Consider the following 25867-nt stretch of genomic DNA (forward strand, 5'->3'; position numbering starts at 1 on the left):
TGAATATTAAAAGTACCTCAATTCATCAAGTACAAATTTAAACCCAAAGTCTTTTTTTCTCTCAGAAACAAGATATTCTTCTATCCATCCAGTCAGATAGGTCAGCAACTTAGATGTCTTTCTGTAACTATTATTTCCTAAATAATTCCCCCAGGCTGTTTCTTTCTCTCCATTTCTACTCCCAATACTCTAATGACTTCCTAATTTATATATGGTAACCACACTGTTGTTTCCTTGCATCCATTGATATCAGCGTAGCCAGAGATGTATTTTCTAGATGTGGATATGATAATTTTATGCCCCTCTTTGACAAACAACCATCAAAGCCTGTAATGAGTTTCTTATCCCTTTAGCATAAAATAGGAAGTTCCTAATGTGGTTTACAAGGCTCCTCCTGTTCTGGGATATGCCTTCTACTCCAGGCTCATCATGAACTACTCTGTTTTTAATTTTCCTTTATATATGATTAATATATCTCTAAATTATCTTTCCTATGTGTAACTGGACACTTCCCCTTTCCAGAAAGAAAAAAGGTAAAGCAAAAATGATTTTATGTCACTATTTTATTGATGATGTGTTTTATAGAATCACAAAATTTAGAAACAGAAGAAGGATTTAGGTATCACCTAAATTCAAAGAAATGTGTGTTTCTAGGTTGCTAAATTCAAAGAAAACGTACGATTTGGTTTGGTTCATTTAAAACAGGTCACAAACAGAATTATATTTCAAATTTAGAAGATACGGTATTAAATGATTCGTCTTATCTTGGACATTTTTCCTCAAGGGAAATTTTTCTGGGAGAAAAAGTACATTTATATGTGGGCTTATTAAGAGAAAGAGAGAAAGGCATGCTATTTTAATCATTAAATTCTTGATGATGACTATCATCATCAAGATGAGATAGAAAAGAAATATGAGCCAAGAGAATCTGTTGTTGCCAGCAATCAGTTTACCAGAACATCTCTAGGTGAACATTTTCTAAATGGAGTGACAGACTAATTGCATCTACAGGGATGAGAATCTGCCATAGAAGAGGATGCTGTTGGTCTTATTTTGCCTTATGAAGAATAGGAAAGGGTGATTACAATGGAACTCTTCATTAGTTGAAGGAGATGATAATTCGACTACTACTACAGCGGTGGCAGCTGCAGCTTCCGCTCCCTCCTCAGTGACCTCCACAAAGGCCTTGTGTAGGACTTTAGATACCGAGAGACCGCGGCTCCCAGTCATGCCTGAGAGGTCTGCATCCCCATTGAAGATATTCACCATTCCCATGGTTCTCAACGTGTCCTTGAGGTCATAGCTCTCTTCCATTTTGAACCGAGGTAAGTGTAAATCGACATGTGTCTCTCTCATATTCTGCAAACTTGTCCATTCCATCAATTTCTCAGCAGTGAGTTTCTCTTCAAGCTATACAAATGGAAAAAAGAAACTGATATGACTAACTGTCGATCTCTAATACACCTTAACAATGAATTGACTATGTGGAGATTCGTTATTTTGGCAATAAATGTGAAATACAGATGGTTCACTTTAATAGATAATATTACTCTAATAGGTAAAATACGAGTCCTGAATATATAAATACATTGGGTTATATGTGTATATGTATATACATGTATGTAAAAACAGAATCATGTTTTTATGTATATGTATATGTGTACATATGTATGTATACAACTGTATGATACACATGTAAAATATGATTACATTATTTTGTACACAATGAACTGTATGTATCACTATTTCTTGTGCCAACAGCCTACTACATGTGTCAATTTTTAATAGGCTCATCTTATTTTTCTGTATACATTATTTAGTACACATTGCAATTATTAAATTGTAATTCCGTAAATTCCTAAATTTCTATTCCCTTTTCTACTCGGCATATTTGTAAACTTTCCTCACATTGGTATATATTTCTCCCAGTCAAGTTTAAATTGCTGCATAATAATATCATCAAATTGATATCCAATGCATGTAACTCTAATAAATTAATCATTAACTAAGCCATAGATGGAATTAAATCATAGATGGGAATTGAACAATGAGAACACTTGGACACAGGAAGGGTAACATCACACTCTGAGGACTGTTGTGGGGTGGGGGGAGGGGGGAGGGATAGCATTAGGAGATATACCTAATGCTAAATGATGAGTTAATGGGTGCAGCACACCAGCATGGCACATGTATACATATGTAACTAACCTGCACATTGTGCACATGTACCCTAAAGCTTAAAGTATAATAATAATAATAATAATAATAAACAAACAAACAAACAAAAACTAAGCCTTCAGTTTGTGTCAGGCCCTATGCTCAAATATTTGTAATATGAAGGTGAGTCATCATTCCTCATTTAGAATTTTTCATCATTTTGAGGCAACTCGGTCATAAGCTTTTACCTTGTTTAAACTTGGTATCTTTGGAAAAATGTCCGGCAGTAGAAGGAAGAGTTGTAGATGCAAGTTCTTACCTTCTGCAGACCATCGATTTCATTTGGCAGCAGCACAATCATGCTTAGATCTTTGCCTTTGTATGGTATTTCCAGGACCTTGGCCTGTACATCCTCCAGCAAGGCAAAATTAAAGGAATTGTATTGCCTCATCATCTGTACAGATTTGTATGTATTCTGCAATAAATCAATGTGTCCAACAAATAACACGTGAAACACAAGACAAAAAAGATAATATTATTGAGATAGCAACACATCCTTCTTCTTCTAAGAAATAACCCAGGAATTCCATGAGTTAGAAAAAATAGTTTTTCAGGTATTCCTAACTAAATAAAATTATAAGAGTAAAACAACAAAATAACAGACATGAACAATTTTTATTTTTTACTTATCATGTTACATTCCATCAGAAATGTTTAACATTCCATGTATTAACATATTACACTATATAAATAAAATATAGACAATACCTTGTTTGGCCAAAATTTTTCCTCTTTAGTGTTTTCTTTTTTAAATTTATTCTCCCACTGCCCTTTGAAATAGATTGCATTCACAAGAACCAGTGTCGTATCGTTGCCAATAGTCCCATCAGGAAATAGGTTTTTAATTTTTTCTGCAAGGGAAAGAATAAAAGAGTCTTTTACACATGGTACAAATGGCTTGTCTGGAAGATGCTTTGCAAATGTTCGTGACTGATCATTAATTATTCACCCAAATCCCTACTTGAGACTCACTGACTTTGATCTTTGAATTATTAGACTCACTGACCAATGGTTCACCAGATGCAGCTTTCTTCAAGGCTCCAGTAGTATAAAGTTACCCTTGATGGAGACATCACTTCTTGTGATAGAGAAGGAGTTCATGTTCTCTGTGTATGAATGACTCCAATCATCTGATTTGGAATACTGATAAACTGATTTTGTCTACTCTTCCAACATGTGTCTTTCCTTTCTCCCTCCCTCCTTTTCCTACTTTTTTTTTTAACTACGGAGTCCCCATTCAGAGGAAGTAGGCCCTGATTGCATTTTAGGAAGAGTGACTTGAGCTCTGTAATATGAAACGCATGTCCTGTGCTGTCAGACACTACTTCCGGGGTATCTTCCTATTCACTCTCATGTTGAGTTGCTGTAAGTTTGGCCTGTAATGAGAGGTGGGAGGTAAGAAAGATGTCTGTAGAATGGAGACTTTGTCAAGCTCTTTGCCCTTGATGGGGAAGAGAGCTGTGATAATCCCTGCAGAACACGTGGCTACAGATGGGATCCAGGCAGCTCCAGCTCAGAGACAAAAGGGTGATTTACCAGAGAGCTGCTTGTTTCCCAATTAGTAAAGGAGACGAGAGACACTTTCTAATGTTTTCTATTAAATATTTATCATAAAAATTTGAGTCTGATTTAAAGTAAAGGATATGATCTCAAAACAGGCCTGCGCGGAGACAGGGGATCCACAAAGCTATTGGCATGCAGGGCCATAAGCAAATAATTCTCCAGATGTGTTTCCATCTAATTGGCTTCCTGTGATTTCCTCCTTGGCTCCCCTAGGCTCTCTTCATATTCATTTGGACAAATCCTTCATCTGGAGTGCCCTCTTCAGCCCTCCCTGCAAACCCATCTCAATCCCCACACCTGGTCCCCCATGCAGTGTCAAGCACAAGGCTCACTCGCATAGGTTTCTCAAAGGTGTTTCTATAATGGGTGGCTCTCCTACCATTCGTTTGACTTTCCACCCAGGAGTTAATCTTCTTTCGACTTTCTTCTGGAGCATTTGCAAAATCAACGGATTCCACACTGGTCTGGTAAAATTTCTTGATGGCATCTAAATATTCCTTTGAGATATGAAGGAAGAAGTAGGAATTAGGAGTAATTTATGTAACTATATATTACCAAACTTACTTATTTGTAACAACAGTAAGCTGAATCCAGACCCTGAATAAATGCAGTATCTCCTGTCCACGGATATTTTTATACAGGTGTCATGTAGGCAATGCAAAAGGGGAATGTGGGCTGGCACAAGAAAGAGGTCACTGAAGGTCAATATCATCTTGCAAAAGGCAGAAGCAGAAGAGGCTGTGGTTTGCAAACTGCAGAGCAGGCTTCTCTGAAGGAGATTCATTGCTTCTCAGACTTCTCTCCAGTAATTTTAACCATGATGTTTCTGACCTTTGTTTTTGTCTTTCATCCTGTGCATTCAATATTTCCTGGTACTTCCTCAACTATTCTCAGGAACTCACCCAAGCCTGCCCATTCCAATAATATCCCATTAGTCATACATTTCCCACCAAGATGTATGCTATGTGACTGAGTCAGTGCCAGTTTATCGATGGTGTCTTATTACTTATTACTCTTACTCACTCTATTACCCAGCCTCCTCTTTTCTCACAAGATTATCCCTAAATCCACACTTCAGTGATGTATTGTTGGGGTCTGGGACACTCCAGTGGGGGAGAGTTGTGGAAACGGAGCTAATGCACTCTGAGTAAATGCTCTCCACCTGGGTCGGCCAGGCACATCTGCCTTACTTTCTTCCATTTGGCCACTCAGAGACACAGACATCAGGCTGCAGATGAAATGTGGGTAGGCCAGGTGAAATTACCTGTAAAAACTGATACGTCTTTTCTCCGAAGAGCTTGTTGGCGATCTTCAGCTCATATGCATCAGTGGATTTGTTGAATTCAGTCAGAAGCTTTTGAAACTGGTGATGAACATTTCCTGACCTATCAACCTTCAAACGTCAAAAAAGGAGATCATTCAATTGCTGTATCAATGTAAATACTAAACCCATGCTAAGTCTGTTAGATCAGTCCCTAAAGGCTGGTAGTCTCAATGAGGACCTTTGATCTCATTCCCTGATAATTGGTGTATTTCACCTCAAATACCCTTCAAAATCCACCTTATATTTTACTTCTTCCAGAAAATTCTTCTTGCTCTAATGTACTGCAATCTTTTCTCTTCTGAACTAAAGATGCAGCGCTGTCTACCACTAGATTTTCTCCTTGTTGGTTTAAAGGGTTAGGTTTAGCTTCCCAGTTAAACTCTCAGCTCCTTATGGGCAAGGACCATATTTCACTTCTAACAGTCAGCAAGAATACGAGTATGTTGAAGGTTGGATATTTTAAATAGATTATGCCAGGAAGCCCTGTTATACCTGTTGGTGGTATCATCTTGTAAGACACATTGACTGATCTGTGGCTCTTTCCTCATGATGGTCATTCTCTGCACGTAAGAAGAGTGTGTGCCAGGTACATGGCTAAGGACTTTACATGGGTAACTCTAAGTCTTTAGTTCAATTCAGATGAACACAAGAAAGCTCAGAGAATGGGGAAAAAAACCCTGTTTATAGAGACATAAATTAGAAGTGCCAAGTTTTGAACCTAAGCCTGTTTAAATCTAGAACTTTCTACCTTCCAGCAAAGCATTTTGCACTATTAAGGCTCTAAACCAATATATTCCATAGCAATCATTGTCCAAAATATAGTTGGACTTGTGCTTATTCCTCTGAATCTCATTAGTGACTCAATTAAAATTAAATTATTTTCACATGATTATGATTAGTATAATTATAGCTACTTTATAATAATAATAACATTTATTATGACATTTTATGGGCAAGGCACTGTTGTAAACATTTGCATGTATTTGCATGTATTGAGTAAGATTTTTTCTTACCCTTAGTTTTCTGGGATGAGGTCACTGGGACTCCGAGCAGTTGTGTCCTCCTGCTCTTATTCATCATTTGTGAAGAGCAAAGCTGGAGTCTGAACCCAGCCTATCCTGATGCAGACCTATGCTCTGGAGTACAGTGCTGACTGTCTTTTAGTAATGCAGAAATGAGGAATAATAATTATGTGCCATGAAATGCCAACCCACTCTGTATGTCTCAATCTTTGTGTCCAAGATTTTACCTAAAAATGGCCTTTTCTTAGTTTCTGTGAAGTTCCAGGTTTAACCTATGACCTGTTCAGGGATCTAAAGCTGAACCATAGTGCTCTGTGACTCACGTGATATGTTGCAGCTTTTTCTGTGGTGTTCTCTGTGACTTGATCAAAGTGAAGAACCTGGAAGAGACATGAAGCGGGGCAAGAAAACTTTACTCAAAAGATCTGTTTAAGTAGTGGTCTCACAGTTATGGGAATTCCTGCTCAGTCCCCTGTGCTACCCATCAGGCCACCACATCTATTACCATCTACGTGCTAGCCGACGGAACCAGAGAAAAACTGCAACAGGACAATGTAATGATGCTGATAGCTACCTTCTTAATCTGTTGTGCAGTGTTGTCTTTGGCTCCTAAGAGGACCATCCCTAATGCTGATGTGATGCTGATAGGGGAATAGAAGATGTTGTTCTTTTTTGATTTTCTGAACTGTCGGAACAGATCGAACATGAACTTGGTGTTGGCTTCACTGAGTGAATTCATGGTGAACTCGATGTGATCTGGAACTCCTGGAAAAGCATCAGATTCCTGTCAGAATGACTTTAATAAATGGAATGGTATTTTGTAGTACAATTTACTTAAAGAAATGGTATATCTGTGTTGTGAGATTTTGAAATTTGAAGTTTTTCTCTTATTTTTAACGTTTCAATCTTTCTACAATGTGCATATATTAAATATATTAATGTCCTAATTAGAAGGCTTACAAAACTACGTTTTTAAAGACTATTGTAAATAAGTAATCGACCCTCTTTATCTTTCTTTCATTGCTGGTTACACTAGAGCTAGGTAGGAAGGCTTTACAATGAATGCTAACAGGAGACCTCTGCGGATCACATCCAAGCAGCTTTTAAGATGGGTCCCTGACGTCTCCTTCAAGACTCTCTGGCTGCAAGGCACTCTCCCTCTGTGTTCCTGAAAGTGCCTTGATTTACTTGGAACTAAGCAATTTAGATAAAGGATAAATCAGATGAAATAGGTATTTTAATTTTGCTCTGGCAGAATAAGTAAAATATAATCAGACAGAATGCAGGAAATGCATGATATAGAACACAGTATCATTATTATTCTCAAAAATAATTCATGTTATTAAGCTGGAGAGGCTTGAAGCACTTACCTGTGTTCCTAGAGGAAGCAGAGGTGGGCAGAGAGGCTGTGCGTGTCTGTGGAATGAAGGGTGAGATCCTGAATTTATGCCTCTCCTCTTGCTGCCTCTCCCTCTGTGGTTAGTATTTGAAGTTACTCAACTTTAGATTTCACAAGCAGGCTAACACTCACCTTTATGAATAGGAAAATTTATGACAAAGGACAAGATTACAGTTCTACCATTATACCTCCTTTTTAAGCTATAGGGAAAAAATAAGAATGCAAATCAGCAGTCACCGGCTCATGTGAAATACATGTAGGTGCCTTTCTAATGCCAATGAGAATAAGGTTAGAATTCCAATTTCCTCTCATTTGTTTCAACTCCATCCCTTTGTATTCTACTCCAGCTGTAAAACAAAAACAAAAACAAACAAACAAAAACCCCACCATTCTTTTCTTGGATTTTGCATTGTCTTTTAGGCATACTTTGAATACCAAAGAATTAAAAAGCTTACATTTCCTGTTTTTCAGTTCTGATAGTTTTTGTCATCCTATGAATTTCATTAGTAATTTTTCTGTATAACAAGGAATATAGTGCTAATTCTAAGTCCAAAGAGATACTGAAGAAGTGTACTTCAGTATCTCATAGCATACTATGGAGAACAGGATTCTATTGCCTTCTCCTGAGTGCTCAGCCTTGGCAGTGATCCTACCAGTCACTTCCCGTGCCCCTTACAACCATCCCAGATGGTTTTCTGTTGCATAGGGTCAGTGAGAAATTTATCTATCTTGTTGAGTGATATGGTTTGGCTGTGTTCCCACCCAAATCTCAACTTGAATTGTATCTACCGGAATTTCCACATGTTGTTGGAGGGACCCAGGTAGAGGTAATTGAATCATGGGGGCCGGTCTTTCTTGTGCTATTCTCATGATAGTTAATAAGTCTCAGGAGATCCGATGGGTTTATCAGGGGTTTCTTCTTTTGCTTCTTCCTCATTTTCTCTTGCAGCCACCATGTAAGAATAACTTTTGCCTCCCACCATGATTCTGAGGCCTCCCCAATCACGTGGAACTCTAAGCCCAATTAAACCTCTTTTTCTTGCCAGTCTCAGGTATGTCTTTATCAGCAGCATGAAAACAGACTAACACATTGAGTTAACAGGCTGACACTGAGAGGAGCAATTGAAACAGACAGGGACCATTTTGAATGGCAGCTTTCTAATTTTTCATTTAAAAATGAAGCAGAAAAAGAAGTTGCTTGACCTGTCGGGATCACAACGTTTCTCGGTGGTCCTTCCATTTAGCACCTTGCTTCAGACTCATTCCAGTGTTTCCCCTGGAATATCTTGTAATCTGAAGAATGTCTGTGGCCAGGGAGAGGGGTTGTTGTCCAGGCCATTTAATCCAATATCTCCCTGACAACCAGAGTGGGGGGCTGTTTGTTTTGTGGACCCCCTTTTTTTAACACATAATTTATATACCACAAATTCAACTGTACAATTCAATGATTTTATTATATTCACAAAGTTGTGCTATCACCATCATGATCTCATTCCACAACAATTTCACTACCTCCAAAAGAAATCTTGTACTTCATTCTTCCCTTTCTGGAGACCCTGGAAACCAAGAATCTACCTCCTGTTTCTATGGATTTGCCAATTCTAAACATTTCATGTAAATGGAATCATACAGTACGTCCTTTTGTGACTGGCTTCTTTAATCTAGTGTTATTTTCAAGATTTGTCCACATCGTTGCACGGATCAGTACATCATTCCTTTTTGTGGTCGAATAATATTCCATTCTATGAATAGACCACATTTTCTTTAATCATAAGTTGATGGACATTTGTGTTGTTTACATCCTTTTACTATTATGAATAATGATGTTGTGACCTTGCATGTACATTTTTTTGCATGGCATATGTCTTCATTTCTTTTGAGTATAAACCTATGAATGAAATCGCTGTGTCATATGGTAAATCTAGGTTAACATTTTGAGGAAATGCCAGACTCTTCTCCATAGAATTCTGCACAAGTGTGCATTCCAACTGACCGTGAATAGAGTTCTGATTTCTCCACATTCTCCCCAACACTTGGTATTGTCATGGGCTCTTTTTAACACCAGCCGTGAGTTTGTTTTCTCAGCACATCACAAAGTCAAGGGAGATTTATCTACAACAAGGTGCCAGAAACACATAGGCTGAAAGTAGGGGCTGGATGGGAGAAAGGAATCTATGTTTTCAATCTGAAAGTTTCTCACCTGCCTGTTTCCGTGAGCCCCAAGACATGCTCTTCTTAGGTCGCCTGTATCAATATATATGTTTTGAGTCTCTGAATGAGTTTGGGAGGTATAAGTTTCCTGACTGAAGTCGGGGAATAGACTAATGGGGCGTTGATGGACTAAAAAGTCCAAAGATAGAAGAAAAAGAAAGAAGAGGAAATATCTGAGATAAAGAATTCCAAAAATGAATCATGGTCTTCTCAGCTGAGTCTGCATCCAGCGCTATAAGACAAAAATGGACCTTCCTCTATTGGAGTAGGATGGATTTACTCGGGTACCAAAGAAAAGGAATCTAATGTCTCATAGGACAGAAGCAACAAGCTCATCCTGGGAATGGAGGGAAGAAAAAAACAGGATAACAAGCTGAGACAAACCGGGGTTACAGGGGACCAATCTATGGAAGAGAATTTCAGACTATGGCTAAAAGTCCTGAGGCACGGAGGTTTGCCTTGAAGGTTGAACTTAAGGAAAGGAACTAACTGAAAATGACCAGGAGTTTGCTTAAATTTAGAGAAAGCTTGGATGAGTTCAATTGAGAAATCATTTCAGGCATTTTTTTCTGTTCCTAAAAAGTTCTCCTAGCATGTGATAGACAGGCTAGAGAGGACATATCCTGATGTGTGAGACTGGATGTATCCTGATGTCATATATTGCCACAGAGAACTCAGGAATTCCAAGAAGTTTTTGCATATGAACACTTACCAACTTATGTCTCTTGGTATTTCATAAACATACACCAACTTCATTGGCTCCAGGAATCCAGAAATTAAAAACAAATCCTCAATGGGAAATTACACTTTCAGGAAATATGCTGTCATTACTAATGCCTTTATAGATTGGTTAAGAAATATCTCCTAGATTTTCCTGGACCTCACTTCCTTATGAAGGCTGTAAAGTTTTCTCAGCATTGTTAAGTAACAAAGTAAAGAGAACATTTTATTTATTGTTTCTTATTATGTGCTTGTGGCAATCTATAGGGAAACTGGTTAGTGGAGGAGATTTTTCAAGCATCAAATAACAGAATATATGTCAATTACTGTATTCCCAAGGATCTGTCTACAGATATAGATATGTATACATTGAACAACCTCAGAACAAGACTAACTAGCTTTCCTTTCTTGGTTTTCATGAGGGAAAACAACTCCAGTAAGGTTTGGAAAGCAGAGAGGGAAATAGTCTCATATGTAAGTACAGTTGGAGCACAGAGAAAATGATATTATCTCTTGCCTCCCTTCCTCCTTCCTACTCCGCCAACACCGCCAGGGACAGACATCATATTTACTATATGCTTTCAAGCCAAACCAAATCTAACCCTGTCCCCTTGCTGATCTCTTATAACTCTCTCCCTAATTCCTCTTGGCCTTCTTTTTCTATTGCTAAGAAACATCCCATATTGATGTTCTCCCTTTTACTAGAACTGTCCTTCTTCCTCCTTGCTTTATCTGCACTATGGATTTTCCCCGATGGCTGCATGCCCCTTGATCTTTTCTCATGGGTGTCTACTCACTCCCCCATTCTCATGCCATGAAGCCAGGAAGCATGATCTTCTCTTTTATTCCTACTGCCTTTTCTAGCCATTGTTTTTCTCTGTCTTCAATGGCCTATTTTAATTTCTTTGGCTATGCAAGTATACCATGTACTTCTTGTGGGAAAGAGAGTTTCTGGGGTGCCAGTTGAGTTGGTCTCCCCTGTGTAAGACACCCATGCGTAGCCATGGGCAGCCTCTGAGGAGAAAAGTCTCCTTATTGCCTTCATGTCTTTATGCCCCGAGAGCATAACAGCTCAGCGGTATTCCACAGGTTGCTCAGGGAGATAACAGTCCCTTGAAGCAGGGGAGTATAATCAAACATCTTGGCTCCTCCTGAAACCCGCTCCCACCCATTTCAGTCCCTATAAGTTAAAGATCTTAAGTAGTTTAGACACATGCCTTTGCTCAAAGAAATCCACAGAAACCGCCACTGCTCTACATCTTATTGAATGACTCATGAGTTCTCTTTCACTGATTAATCCTTTTCCTCATCCCTTCCTCCTGCTCTCATCTGCCTTAGGAACAAAGAGCTTATAAACCAATAAATTAGGCGGAGCCTGAGAGCTCCACATTTTCTTTATCTAGTCTGTCATTGATGGACATTTGTGTTGGTTCCATGTCTTTGTTATTGTAAATGATACTAACTATTCTTAAATACATAGGATTAGTGAGATGCGGACAAATAAAAATGACAAAAATGCTGTTGCAAATGTTTACTGGCACAACTATTTTGGAAAAACTTGGTCATATCTAGTTATTTTAGCAATTCTATGTTTAAATATATACCCTAGGCCAGGTGTGGTGGCTCATGCCTGTAATCCCAGCAATTTAGAAGATTGAGGGGGAGCAGATCATTTGAGGTGAGGAGTTCAAGACCTGCCTGAGTAAAATGGTGAAACCCTGTCTCTACTAAAATTACAAAAAAAAAAAAAAAAAAAATAGGGCCAGGCATGGTGGCTCACGCCTGTAATGCCAGCACTTTGGGATGCCGAGGCAGGTGGATCAGAAGGTCAGGAGTTCAAGATAAGCCTGGCCAATATGGTGTAACTCCGTGTCTACTAAATATACAAAAATTAGCCAGGCGTGGTGGCAGGAAATTATAATCCCAGCTACTCAGGAGGCTGAGGGGCAGAAGAATCGCTCTAACCAGGGAGGCAGAGGTTGCAGTGAGCTGAGATTGAGCCACTGCACTCCAGCCTGGGGACAGAGCGAGACTCCATTTCAAATAAAATAAAATAAAACAAAATAAATAAATAAATAAAAATTAGCCTGGTGTGGTGGTTCATGTAATCCTAGCTACTTGGGAGGCTGAGGTGGAGGGATTTCTTGAAGCCAGGAGGTAGAGGTTGCAGTGAGCTGAGATTTTACCACTGCACTCCAGCCTGGGTGACTGAGTGAGACTCTGTCAAAAAAAAAAAAAAAAAACAAAAAAAAAACTCTCTCATTCTCTCTTTATATAGCCTGGATGAACCCATGTACTATGTTTCACAAGACACATACAAAGGCATGAATTGCAGCATTCTTGCTAATAGTGAAGAATTAGAAACAACTTAAATATATATCAAAAGAAGAATAAGGAAAAAATTAAGCTAGGTTCATACAGCTGAGTATTCTACAGCAGTGAATGTAAACGAACTGGATAATCATTTGTTAAAAAGAATAAATCTCTAGACATAATTGCAAGGAACAGGAAAACAAACGAAAAAGAATGTATAAATATGACTTAGGTAAAACATTTTAAAAGCACCTATAATATTATATCTGTCATGTATTATATTTTAACATAGGAATGACAATATATTAACTTGTGTCAAATTGAGGTAGTGGGCATATGAAGTTCTTAAATTGTTTTCAGAAACTGTTTTACAGTTAATTTTTTAAAAAAATGTTAAGTAAAAATTGTATTTATTAATGGTATGTAACATAATGTTTTGATATATGTACACGTTGTTGAATGGCTAAATTAAGCTAATTAGCATATCCATTACCTCATATAATTATTCTTTTTTAGAACCAGAACACTTAAAATCTCCTCTCTCAGCAATTTTCAAGTATACAATATTGGTATTAAATATAGTCATGATAAGATGCCTTAAACTTATTCCTCTTGTTTAACTGAAATTTCATATCCTTTACCAACACCTTCCCAACCCTTCCACCCTACCAGCCTCTTGTAGCCAGCATTCTACTATCTGTTTCTATGAGTTCAACATTTTTAGATTGCACATATAATTGAGGTTGTGTAGTATTAGTCTTTCTGTGTCTAGCTTACTTCACTTAACATAATATCCTCCAGGTTCATCCATGTTGTTGCAAATGACAGAACTGTCTTTTTTTATGGTGGAATAGTATTTCTTTGTGTATATATATCATATTTTCTTTATTTATTCATTCGTTGGTGGACACAGGCTGATTTCATGTCTTGGCTATTGTGAATAATGCTGTAATGAACATGAGATACAAATAATTCTTTGACATGCGTATTTCATACCCTTTGGATGTATTCCAAGAAGTGGGATTGCTGAATCATATGTTAGTTCTGTTGTTAATTTTCTGAGGCATCTCCATAAGGTTTTCTAAATGGCTGTACAAATTTTATTCCCACCAACAGTGTACCAGGGTTCCCTTTTCTCCAGCTCCTCACCAACACTTGTTATCTTTTGACTCTTTGATAATAGCCATCCTATCGGGTGTAAGATGACATCTCCTTGTGTTTCTGATTTGCATTTCCCTGAGGATTAGTGATGTTAAGTATTTTTCTATGTAACTGCTGGCCACTCGTATGTCTTCTTTTGAAAAATGTCTATTCAGGTTCTTTGCACATTTTAAAAGTTTTTTTTTTTTTTGCTGTTGAGTTTTATCAGATCCCTTTACATTTTGAAGAAGAATACTTTATCAGCGATATAGTTTTCAAATACTTTTTCTCATCTGGTAGATCATCTTATCTCTCTGTTGATTGTGAATTCTTCACTCCTTTGCTGTGCAGAAGTTTCAGTTTTATGTAACCACATTTGTCTATTTTTACTTTTGTGGCCTGTGCTTTTGGAATCATATCTAAAGCCCAGACCAATGTCATGAAGCTTTTCCTCTATATTTTCTTCAGATAGTTTTACATTTTCAGTCGTTACATTTAAGCCTTCAATCAGTTTTCAGTTGATTTTTGTATATGATGTGAGATGAGGATCTAATTTCCTTTTTCTCCTTATGGATATCCAATTTTTTCAACACTCCTTATTGAAGAGACTGTCCTTTCCTGATTGTGTGTCCTTGGCATCTTTGTCAAAAATCAACATTTTTAGATTCCACATATAATTGAGGTTATGTAGTATTAGTCTTTCTGTGTCTAGCTTACTTCACTTAACATAATGTCCTCCAGGTTCATCCATGTTGTTGCAAATGACAGAACTGTCTTTTTTTATGGTGGAATAGTATTTCATTGTGTATATATATCATATTTTCTTTATTTATTCATTTGTTGGTGGACATAGGCTGATTTCATGTCTTGGCTATTGTGAATAATGCTGTAATGAAAATGAGATACACGCCTGGGAGGCGGAGCTTGCAGTGAGCAGAGATTGCGCCACTGCACTCCAGCTGGGTGAGAGAGCGAAACTCCAACTCCAACTCCAACTCTAACTCCAACTCCAAAAAAAAAAAAAAAATTCCTAAAATATGTATAGAACCACAAAAATCCTAGAATAGTCAAGCAATTTTGAACAAAGAGAAGAAAACAGGAGGCATCACACTACTTAACTTCAAAATAACTTATGAATCAATATTAATCAAAATGGTATTGTACTGGCATAAAAACAGGCACATAAACAAGTATAAGAGAATACAGTCCAGAAACAGATGCAGATATTTATGGCCAATTAGTTTTTTAAAATGCGCCAAGAACATATAATGGGGAAAGGACAGTCTCTTTAATAAATGGCTTTAAAAAACCGTATTCACATAGAGAAGAAAGAAATTAGAACCATATCTTACACCATATAAAAAATCAATTCCAAATAGATTACAGGTAAGATTTAAAAGTATAAAACAACTAGTAGAAAACATACGAGAAAAGCTTCATGATATTGGTCTGGGCAATAATTTTTTGGATATGAAATCAAAGGCAAAAAAGAAAAATTAGACAAATGAGACCATGAAAAAGCTTCTGCACAAATGAGAATCAGCAGAGTGAAGAGATAAATGGGAGAAAAAATATCTGTAAAGCATGCATCTCAAAAGGGATTAATATCCAAAATATATAAGGAACTGAAACAACTGAATAACAATAAAACAAATAACCCAATTAAAAATAGGCCAATGATCTGAATAATCATTTGTCAATAGAAAACATGCAATATCAATAATCACTTGAGAAATGCCAACTAAACCATAATTAAATATCACCTCACTCCTGTTAGGATGGCTTTTGTCAAAAACACAAATGATAACAAGTGTTGACAAGAACATTGCAGAAGCAGACTTATTTTACTCTGTTGGTTGGATTATAAATTAGCATAGACATTATGGAAAACATCATAAAGATTCTTCAGAAAAGTAAATACAGAACTACGATATGATTTAATAATTCCACTTTTGGGTATATTTCCAAAGGAAATAAAAGCAGTTACGTTGAACAGATATCTTTATTCCCACGTTCATTGCAGCATTATTCACAATAATCAAAATATGAAGTCAACTCATCTATGTAATAATGAATGACTGGATGAGGAAAATGTGTTATATACATGCACAGTAGAAAACTTACTATTCAGCCTTTAAAAGGAAAGAAATCCTGTCATTCATGACAACAGGGTAAACCTGGAGAACATTATGTTGAGTGAAATAAGTCATGCAGAGAAAGACAAATATTGCATGATCTCTCTTATATGTGGAATCTAGAAAAGTTGAACTCATATAAATAAAGAGTAAAATGGTGGTTACCAGGAGCCGGGGTGTGAGAGGGAGTTGAGGAGATGTTGGTCAAAGGATACAAATTTCAGTTAAACAGGAGACATGAGTTCAGAAGGTCTGTTTTACAACATGGTGACTATGGTTACTACATTTTATTTTTGAAAATTGCTAAGAGAACAGACTTGCAGTGTTCTTACCACAAAAAATTATGTGAGGTAATGTATATATAAATTAGCTCTACTGACTCATTCCACTATGTATACATATTTCAAAACAACATGTTTTACAACATAAATGTATACAGTTTTTATTAATTAAAAATACATTTAAAAACAACATTTAATGAAGAAGATTTTTTCACCTGAAGATGTGTGTTTTGGACAATTCTCTTTTTCCTCTTTTGAGTCAACTTTATAGAGGCATAATTAATTAAAATAAAATGTAAGTGTGTAGTTCAGTGATTTAAGACTGTTTTCCAACATGGTTGCACCTTTTGTATTTCCATCAGCAGTTTGTGAGAGTTCCAGTTGCTTCACATTCTTTTCAAAACTTGCAATGGCTCACTATTATAAGTTTTAATTTTGACCATCATAATTGGTACAAAGTGGTATTCCATGAGGAGGAGTTTTGAAAGCACTTAAATTTTGCATTTCTTATGAAACTTTTAATTTAGTCATTTATTTTGTATCAGCAGGGACTCGTATTCTGTTTTATTCAATAGATTTTAATTCATTATTTAAAAAATCAAAACAAAAAATTTGACTTTCCCTTCAGTGTCCCTTGCAGATGGCTACAATGCAGGGGCAACTGGTTTTCTGGTGGGCTTAGAATGTATGTAAATATTTCAATTCTCCTAACAAAATATCAACTATGCCCTCTCCTCTATAAGAATCTAATGCTTATGAGCTTTGTCTTAACATTTTCATTATTAAAAAGTACCTTCTTTTAAACCCAGAAAAATTAATAATAGTTGAAGGATATGGTCTAAAGTGATTCTAACAATCAGTTCTTCAAAACTATCCACTCTACCAATTTCAGCTTCATTGAATCACTAGAAATTGATCCTTACCTATTGGGCAGAATTTGAGCTTTATAATTCCTTACAATTTATCATTTTAAGTATACTTCAAAATCATAGGTCCTGGCCCAAACTTCTGACCTCTTCATCTTTCTCATTAACTCAATACCATCCTTATTTGACCTCAGTAAGTATTGTAATGCACCTGTGTTCTTCAAGACTATTACATCCTTCTTTGCTTTCTTTCCCCAGCTCCATTCACTGAACAGATTGTTCAGGTTATACACTCTCTGGCTAGTCTGTCAATTCCCTCGACAACTTGACCAAGTCTCATAGTTAAGTGGTGAAACATTTGTTTCCTCTGCCTTCATCTTGGACTGCTGAATCTTGCTGAAGAAAACTTCAACCTTGTTCAAATTCTCTCAAACTTATGTTTTATGAAACCAGGTGGGATTCAGTACTGACTGGGAAGAATCTATGGGAGTAAATATGGAACCCCAAGAAAAGCTACTTTCTGGAAAATAAAAATGATCAATTCCTGATCTTTACACATATTGATATACTTCAAGGTCAATTCTAGATTCTTCTTTCTTCTAACTTTATCCTTTCTCCCTAGGATCTTATCTTTGCTTCTAGCTACAATTACCATATTTATCCCAATAACTCTAAAGTATTTATGTTGAATATCACAAATTTAGAGCTTCAGATCATATTCTGTTTCTGAGATTTAGATCAATATCTTCAAGTACCTGCCAGGCAAATCTATTTGAATATTAAAAGTACCTCGATTCATCAGGTACAAATTTAAACCCATGGTCTTTTTTTTCTCTCAAAAACAACATTTTCTTCCATCCTTCCAGTCAGATAGCTCAGAAACTTAGATGTCTTTTTTTAACTATTACTTCCTAAATAATTCTCCCAGGCTGTTTCTTTCTCTTCATTTCCACCCCCAATACTCTAATGATTTCCTGATTTATATATGGTAACCACACTGTTCTTTCCTCTCATCCACTGATATCAGAGTAACCAGGGATGTATTTTCAAGATGAAGATATGATAATTTTATGCCCCTCTTTGACAAACAACCATCAAAGCCTGTAATGAGTTTCTTATCCCTTTAGCATAAAATAGGAAGTTCCTAATGTGGTTTACAAGGCTCCTCCTGTTCTGGGATATGCCTTCTACTCCAGGCTTATCATGAACTACTCTGTTTTTAATTTTCCTTTGTATGTGATTAATATATCTCTAAATTGTCTTTCCTGTGTGTAACTGGACACTTCCCCTTTCCAGAGAGAAAAAAGGTAAAGTAAAAATGATTTTATGTTACTATTTTATTGATGATGTGTTTTATAGAATCACAAAATTTAGAAACAGAAGAAGGATTTAGGTATCACCTAAATTCAAAGAAATGTGTGTTTCTAGGTTGCTAAATTCAAAGAAAAAGTATGATTTGGTTTGGTTCATTTTAAAACAGGTCAGAAACAGAATTATATTTCAAATTTAGAAGAGACGGTATTAAGTGATTCATCTTATCTTGGACATTTTTCCTCAAGGAGAATTTTTCTGGAAGAAGAAGTACATTTATATGTGGGCTTATTAAGAGAAAGAGAGAAAGGCATGCTATTTTAATCATTAAATTCTTGATGATGACTATCATCATCAAGATGAGAAAGAAAAGAAATATGAGCCAAGAGAATCTGTTGTTGCCAGCAATCAGTTTACCAGAACATCTCTAGGTGAACATTTTCTAAATGGAGTGACAGACTAATTGCATCTACGGGGATGAGAATCTGCCATAGAAGAGGATGCTGTTGGTCTTGTTTTGCCTTATGAAGAATAGGAAAGGGTGATTACAATGGAACTCTTCATTAGTTGAAGTAGGTGATGATCCGAGTGGTACTACAGTGGTGGCAGCTGCAGCTTCTGCTCCCTCCTCTGTAACCTCCACAAAGGCCTTGTGTAGGACTCCAGAAAGCACGAGACCGCGGCTCCCGGTCATGCCTGAGAGGTCTGCATCCCCATTGAAGATATCCACCATTCCCATGGTTCTCAACGTGTCCTTGAGGTCATAGCTCTCTTCCACTTTGAACCGAGGTAAGTGTAAATCGACAGGTGTCTCTCTCATATTCTGCAAACTTGTCCATTCCATCAATTTCTCAGCAGTGAGTTTCTCTTCAAGCTACACAAATGGAAAAAAGAAACTGATATGACTAACTGTTGATCTCTAATACACCTTAACAATGAATTGACTATGTGGAGAATCCTTATTTTGGCAACAAATGTGAAATACAGAAGGTTCACTTTATTAGATATTATTATTCTAATAGGCAAAATATGAGTCCTGAATATATAAATACATTGGGTTATATGTGTATGTGTATATATATGTGTGTAAAAACAGAATCACGTTTTTACGTATATGTAATGTGTACATATGTATGTATACAACTGTATGATACTCATGTAAAAATATGATTACTTTATTTTGTACACAATGAACTATATATATCACTATTTCTTGTGCCAACAGCCTACTGTGTGTCAATTTTTAATATGCTCATCTTATTTTTCTGTATACATTATTTAGTACACATTGCAATTATTAAATTGCAATTCCCCAAATTCCTAAATTTCTATTCCCCTTTTTACTTGGTGTATTCGTAAACTTTCCTCACATTGCTATATATTTCTCCCAGTCAAGTTTAAATTGCTGCATAATAATATCATTAAATTGATATCCAATGCATGTAACTCTAATAAATTAATCATTGACTACGCCTTCAGTTTGTGTCAGGCTCTATGCTTAAATCTTTGTAATATGAAGGTGAGTCATCATTTCTCATTTAGAAGTTTTCATTATTTTGAGGCAACTCAGTCACCAGCTTTTACCTTGTTTAAACTTGGTATCTTTGGAAAAATGTCAGGCAGTAGAAGGAAGAGTTGTAGATGCAAGTTCTTACCTTCTGGAGACCATCGATTTCATTTGGCAGCAGCACAATCATGCTTAGATCTTTGCCTTTGTATGGTATTTCCAGGACCCTGGCCTGTACATCCTCCAGCGAGGCAAAATGAAAGGATGTGTATTGCCTCATCATCTGTATGGACTTGTATGTATTCTACAATAAATCAATGTGTCCAACAAATACCAAGTGAGACGCAAGGTAAAAAGATAATATTATTGAGATATCAACACATCCTTCTTATAAGAAATAATCCAAGAATGTAATGAGTTAGAGACAATAGCTTCTTCAGGTATTCCTAACTAAATAAAGTTATAAGAGTAAAACAACAAAAAAACAGACATGAACAATTTTATTTTTTACTTGTCATGGTACATTCCATCAGAAATGTTTAAATTTATTAACGTATTACATTATATAAATAAAATATAGACAATACCTTGTTTGGCCAAAATTTTTCCTCTTTAGTATCTTCTTTATTAAATTTCTTCTCCCACTGCCCTTTGAAATAGATTGCGTTCACAAGAACCAATGTGGTATTGCTGCCAATAGTACCTTCAGGAATGAGGTTTTTAATTTTTTCTGCAAGGGAAAGAATAAAAGAGTCTTTTACACAAGGTACAAATGGCTTGTCTGGAAGATGCTTTGCAAATGTTCGTGACTGATCATTAATTATTCACCCAAATCCCTACTTGAGACTCACTGACTTTGATCTTTGAATTGTTAGACTCACTGACCAATGGTTCACCAGATGCAGCTTTCTTCAAGGCTCCAGTCGTATACAGTTGCCCTTGATGGAGACATCACTTCTTGTGATAGAGAAGGAGTTCAGGTTCTCTGTGTATGAATGACTCCATTCATCTGATTTGGAATACTGATAAACTGATTTTGTCTACTCTTTCAACATGTGTGTTTCCTTTCTCCCTCCCTCCTCTTCCTACTTTTTTTTTTTTTTTTTTAACTACGGGGTCCCCATTCAGAGGAAGTAGGCCCTGATTGCTTTTTAGGACAAGTGACATGAGCTCTGTAATATGAAACGCATGTCCTGTGCTATGAGACACTACTTCCGGGGGTATCTTCCTATTCACTCTCATGTTGAGTTGCTGTAAGTTTGGCCTGTAATGAGAGGTGGGAGGTAGGATAGATGTCTATAGAATGCAGACTTTGTTAAGCTCTTGCCCTTGATGGGGAAGAGAGCTGTGATAATCCCTGCAGAACTTGTGGCTAGAGATGTGGTCCAGGCAGCTCTAGTTCAGACGGCAAAAGGGTGATTTACCAGAGAGCTGCTTGTTTCCCAATTAGTAAAGGGGAAGGGAGATGCTTTCTAATGTTTTCATTTAAATATTCATCATAAAATATTGGTTCTGATTTAAAGTAAAGGACATGATCTCAAAATGGGCCTGAGTGGAGACAGGGGATCCACAAAGCTATTGTCATCCAGGAACATGAGCAAAGAATCCTCCGGCTATGTTTTCATCTAATTGGCTTCCTGTGATTTCCTCCTTGGCTCCCCTAGGCTCTCTTCATAATCATTTGGAAAAACACTTCATCTGGAGTGCCCTCTTCTGCCCTCTCTGCAAAGCCATCTCAATTCCCACCCATGGTCCCCCATGCAGTTTCAGGCATAGGGCTCACTCGCATAGATTTCTCAAAGGTGTTTCTATAATGGGTGGCTCTCCTACCATTCGTTTGACTTTCCACCCAGGAGTTAATCTTCTTTCGACTTTCTTCTGGAGCATTTGCAAAATCAACAGATTCCACACTGGTCTGGTAAAATTTCTTGATGGCATCTAAATATTCCTTTGAGATATGAAGGAAGAAAGTAGGAAGTAAGAGTAATTTATGTAACTATATATTACCAAATTTAGTTATTTATAATTATAGTAAGCTGAATCCAGACCCTGAATAGATGCAGTATCTCCTGTCCATGCATATTTTTATACCGGTGCCACGTAGGCAATGCAAAAGGGGAGTGTGGGCTGGCGCAAGAAAGAGGTCACTGAAGGTCAATATCATCTTGCAAAAGGCAGAAGCAGAAGAGGCTGTGGTTTGCAAACTGCAGAGCAGGCTTCCCTGAAGGAGATTCATTGCTTCTCAGACCTCTTTCCAGTAATTTCAACCATGATGTTTCTGATCTTTGTTTTTATCTTTCATCCTGTGCATTCCGTATTTCCTGGTACTTCCTCAACTATTCCCAGGAACTCACCCAAGCCTGCCCATTCCAATAATATCCCATTAGTCATACATTTCCCACCAAGATGTATGCTATGTGACTGAGTCAGTGCCAGTTTATCGATGGTGTCTTATTACTTATTACTCTCACTCACTCTATTACCCAACCTCCTCTTTTATTACAAGATTATCCCTAAATCCACACTTCAGTGATGTATTGTTGGGGTCTGGGACACTCCAGTGGGGGAGAGTTGTGGAAACGGAGCTAATGCACTCTGAGTAAATGCTCTCCACCTGGGTTGGCCAGGCTCATCTGCCTTGCTTTCTTCCATTTGGCCACTCAGAGACACAGACATCAGGCTGCAGATGAAATGTGGGTAGGCCAGGTGAAATTACCTGTAAAAATTGATACGTCTTTTCTCCGAAGAGCTTGTTGGCGATCTTCAGCTCATATGCATCAGTGGATTTGTTGAATTCAGTCAGAAGCTTTTGAAACTGGTGATGAACATTTCCTGACCTATCAACCTTCAAACGTCAAAAAAGGAGATCATTCAATTGCTGTATCAATGTAAATACTAAACCCATGCTAAGTCTGTTAGATCAGTCCCTAATGGCTGGTAGTCTCAATGAGGACCTTTGTGCTTATTCCCTGATACTTGGTGTATTTCACCTCAAATACCCTTCAAAATCCACCTTATATTTGACTTCTTCCAGAAAATTCTTCTTGCTCTAACATACTGCAATCTTTTCTCTTCTGAACTAAAGATGCAGCGCTGTCTACCACTAGATTTTCTCCTTGTTGGTTTAAAGGGTTAGGTTTAGCTTCCCAGTTAAACTCTCAGCTCCTTATGGGCAAGGACCATATTTCACTTCTAACAGTCAGCAAGAATACGAGTATGTTGAAGGTTGGATATTTTAAATAGATTATGCCAGGAAGCCCTGTTATACCTGTTGGTGGTATCATCTTGTAAGACACATTGACTGATCTGTGGCTCTTTCCTCATGATGGTCATTCTCTGCACGTAAGAAGAGTGTGTGCCAGGTACATGGCTAAGGACTTTACATGGGTAACTCTAAGTCTTTAGTTCAATTCAGATGAACACAAGAAAGCTCAGAGAATGGGGGAAAAAACCCTGTTTATAGAGACATAAATTAGAAGTGCCAAGTTTTGAACCTAAGCCTGTTTAAATCTAGAACTTTCTACCTTCCAGCAAAGCATTTTGCACTATTAAGGCTCTAAACCAATATATTCCATAGCAATCATTGTCCAAAATATAGTTGGACTTGTGCTTATTCCTCTGAATCTCATTAGTGACTCAATTAAAATTAAATTATTTTCACATGATTATGATTAGTATAATTATAGCTACTTTATAATAATAATAACATTTATTATGACATTTTATGGGCAAGGCACTGTTGTAAACATTTGCATGTATTTGCATGTATTGAGTAAGATTTTTTCTTACCCTTAGTTTTCTGGGATGAGGTCACTGGGACTCCGAGCAGTTGTGTCCTCCTGCTCTTATTCATCATTTGTGAAGAGCAAAGCTGGAGTCTGAACCCAGCCTATCCTGATGCAGACCTATGCTCTGGAGTACAGTGCTGACTGTCTTTTAGTAATGCAGAAATGAGGAATAATAATTATGTGCCATGAAATGCCAACCCACTCTGTATGTCTCAATCTTTGTGTCCAAGATTTTACCTAAAAATGGCCTTTTCTTAGTTTCTGTGAAGTTCCAGGTTTAACCTATGACCTGTTCAGGGATCTAAAGCTGAACCAAAGTGCTCTGTGACTCACGTGATATGTTGCAGCTTTTTCTGTGGTGTTCTCTGTGACTTGATCAAAGTGAAGAACCTGGAAGAGACATGAAGCGGGGCAAGAAAACTTTACTCAAAAGATCTGTATAAGTAGTGGTCTCACAGTTAGGGGAATTCCTGCTCAGTCCCCTGTGCTACCCATCAGGCCACCACATCTATTACCATCTGCGTGCTAGCCGACGGAACCAGAGAAAAACTGCAACAGGACAATGTAATGATGCTGATAGCTACCTTGTTAATTTGTTGTGCAGTGTTGTCTTTGGCTCCTAAGAGGACCATCCCTAATGCTGATGTGATGCTGATAGGGGAATAGAAGATGTTGTTCTTTTTTGATTTTCTGAACTGTCGGAACAGATCGAACATGAACTTGGTGTTGGCTTCACTGAGTGAATTCATGGTGAACTCGATGTGATCTGGAACTCCTGGAAAAGCATCAGATTCCTGTCAGAATGACTTTAATAAATGGAATGGTATTTTGTAGTACAATTTACTTAAAGAAATGATATATCTGTGTTGTGAGATTTTGAAATTTGAAGTTTTTCTCTTATTTTTAACGTTCCAATCTTTCTACAATGTGCATATATTAAATATATTAATGTCCTAATTAGAAGGCTTACAAAACTACGTTTTTAAAGACTATTGTAAATAAGTAATCGACCCTCTTTATCTTTCTTTCATTGCTGGTTACACTAGAGCTAGGTAGGAAGGCTTTACAATGAATGCTAACAGGAGACCTCTGTGGATCACATCCAACCAGCTTTTAAGATGCATCCCTGACGTCTCCTTCAAGACTCTCTGGCTGCAAGGCACTCTCCCTCTGTGTTCCTGAAAGTGCCTTGATTTACTTGGAACTAAGCAATTTAGATAAAGGATAAATCAGATGAAATAGGTATTTTAATTTTGCTCTGGCAGAATAAGTAAAATATAATCAGACAGAATGCAGGAAATGCATGATATAGAACACAGTATCATTATTATTCTCAAAAATAATTCATGTTATTAAGCTGGAGAGGCTTGAAGCACTTACCTGTGTTCCTAGAGGAAGCAGAGGTGGGCAGAGAGGCTGTGTGTGTCTGTGGAATGAAGGGTGAGATCCTGAATTTATGCCCCTCCTCTTGCTGCCTCTCCCTCTGTGGTTAGTATTTGAAGTTACTCAACTTTAGATTTCACAAGCAGGCTAACACTCACCTTTATGAATAGGAAAATTTATGACAAAGGACAGGATTACAGCTCTACCATTGTACCTCCTTTTTAATCTATAGGGAAAAAATAAGAATGCAAATCAGCAGTCACAGGCTCATGTGAAATGCATGTAGGTGCCTTTCTAATGCCAATGAGAGTAAGTTTAGAATTCCAATTTCCTCTCATTTGTTTCAACTCCATCCCTTTGTATTCTACTCCAGCTGTAAACCAAAACCAAAACCAAACAAACAAAAACCCCACCATTCTTTTCTTGGATTTTGCATTGTCTTTTAGGCATACTTTGAATACCAAAGAATTAAAAAGCTTACATTTCCTGTTTTTCAGTTCTGAAAGTTTTTGTCATCCTATGAATTTCATTAGTAATTTTTCTGTATAACAAGGAATATAGTGCTAATTCTAAGTCCAAAGAGATACTGAAGAAGTGTACTTCAGTATCTCATAGTATACTATGGAGAACAGGATTCTATTGCCTTCTCCTGAATGCTCAGCTTTGGCAGTGATCCTACCAGTCACT

At 37.2% G+C, this 25867-nt stretch overlaps 2 protein-coding genes across 2 annotated transcripts; both read right to left on the reverse strand.

Annotated features, from left to right (window-relative positions):
• Positions 1 to 545: 545 nt before the first annotated feature.
• SERPINB4 (serpin family B member 4) lies at positions 546 to 7544 on the reverse strand. Its single transcript, XM_034943582.3, has 8 exons — positions 7497 to 7544; positions 6701 to 6891; positions 6450 to 6506; positions 5045 to 5173; positions 4160 to 4277; positions 2926 to 3068; positions 2477 to 2632; positions 546 to 1410 (listed from the first exon to the last, which is right to left on the reverse strand). The coding sequence occupies exons 2-8, from the start codon at positions 6863 to 6865 to the stop codon at positions 1006 to 1008; spliced, it is 1173 nt and encodes a 390-aa protein (XP_034799473.2). The 5' UTR covers positions 6866 to 6891; positions 7497 to 7544; the 3' UTR covers positions 546 to 1005.
• A 10966-nt stretch (positions 7545 to 18510) lies between these two features.
• Positions 18511 to 25261, reverse strand: LOC100994339 (serpin B3). Its single transcript, XM_034943583.3, has 8 exons — positions 25178 to 25261; positions 24382 to 24572; positions 24131 to 24187; positions 22726 to 22854; positions 21840 to 21957; positions 20597 to 20739; positions 20158 to 20313; positions 18511 to 19376 (listed from the first exon to the last, which is right to left on the reverse strand). Exons 2-8 carry the CDS (start codon positions 24544 to 24546, stop codon positions 18972 to 18974), a joined length of 1173 nt encoding a protein of 390 aa, XP_034799474.1. The 5' UTR covers positions 24547 to 24572; positions 25178 to 25261; the 3' UTR covers positions 18511 to 18971.
• Positions 25262 to 25867: the final 606 nt, after the last annotated feature.

Source organism: Pan paniscus, chromosome 17 (assembly GCF_029289425.2).
Source record: "Pan paniscus chromosome 17, NHGRI_mPanPan1-v2.0_pri, whole genome shotgun sequence".
Taxonomy (NCBI): domain Eukaryota; kingdom Metazoa; phylum Chordata; class Mammalia; order Primates; family Hominidae; genus Pan; species Pan paniscus.

Bases quoted from the DNA above. Each gene is read 5' to 3' on its own strand.
- SERPINB4 (XM_034943582.3), bottom strand. From the start codon at position 6,865: ATGAATTCACTCAGTGAAGCCAACACCAAGTTCATGTTCGATCTGTTC. The intron at 4,278-5,044 runs GTAATTTCACCT...CATATCTCAAAG, and splicing joins AGACGTATCAGTTTTTACAG to GAATATTTAGATGCCATCAA. The intron at 2,633-2,925 runs GTATTGTCTATA...GATTTATTGCAG, and splicing joins AAAAATTTTGGCCAAACAAG to AATACATACAAATCTGTACA.
- LOC100994339 (XM_034943583.3), bottom strand. From the start codon at position 24,546: ATGAATTCACTCAGTGAAGCCAACACCAAGTTCATGTTCGATCTGTTC. The intron at 22,855-24,130 runs GTGAGTCACAGA...TGACGTTTGAAG, and splicing joins AAAAAGCTGCAACATATCAC to GTTGATAGGTCAGGAAATGT. The intron at 19,377-20,157 runs GTAAGAACTTGC...CCATTTGTGTAG, and splicing joins AAATCGATGGTCTCCAGAAG to CTTGAAGAGAAACTCACTGC.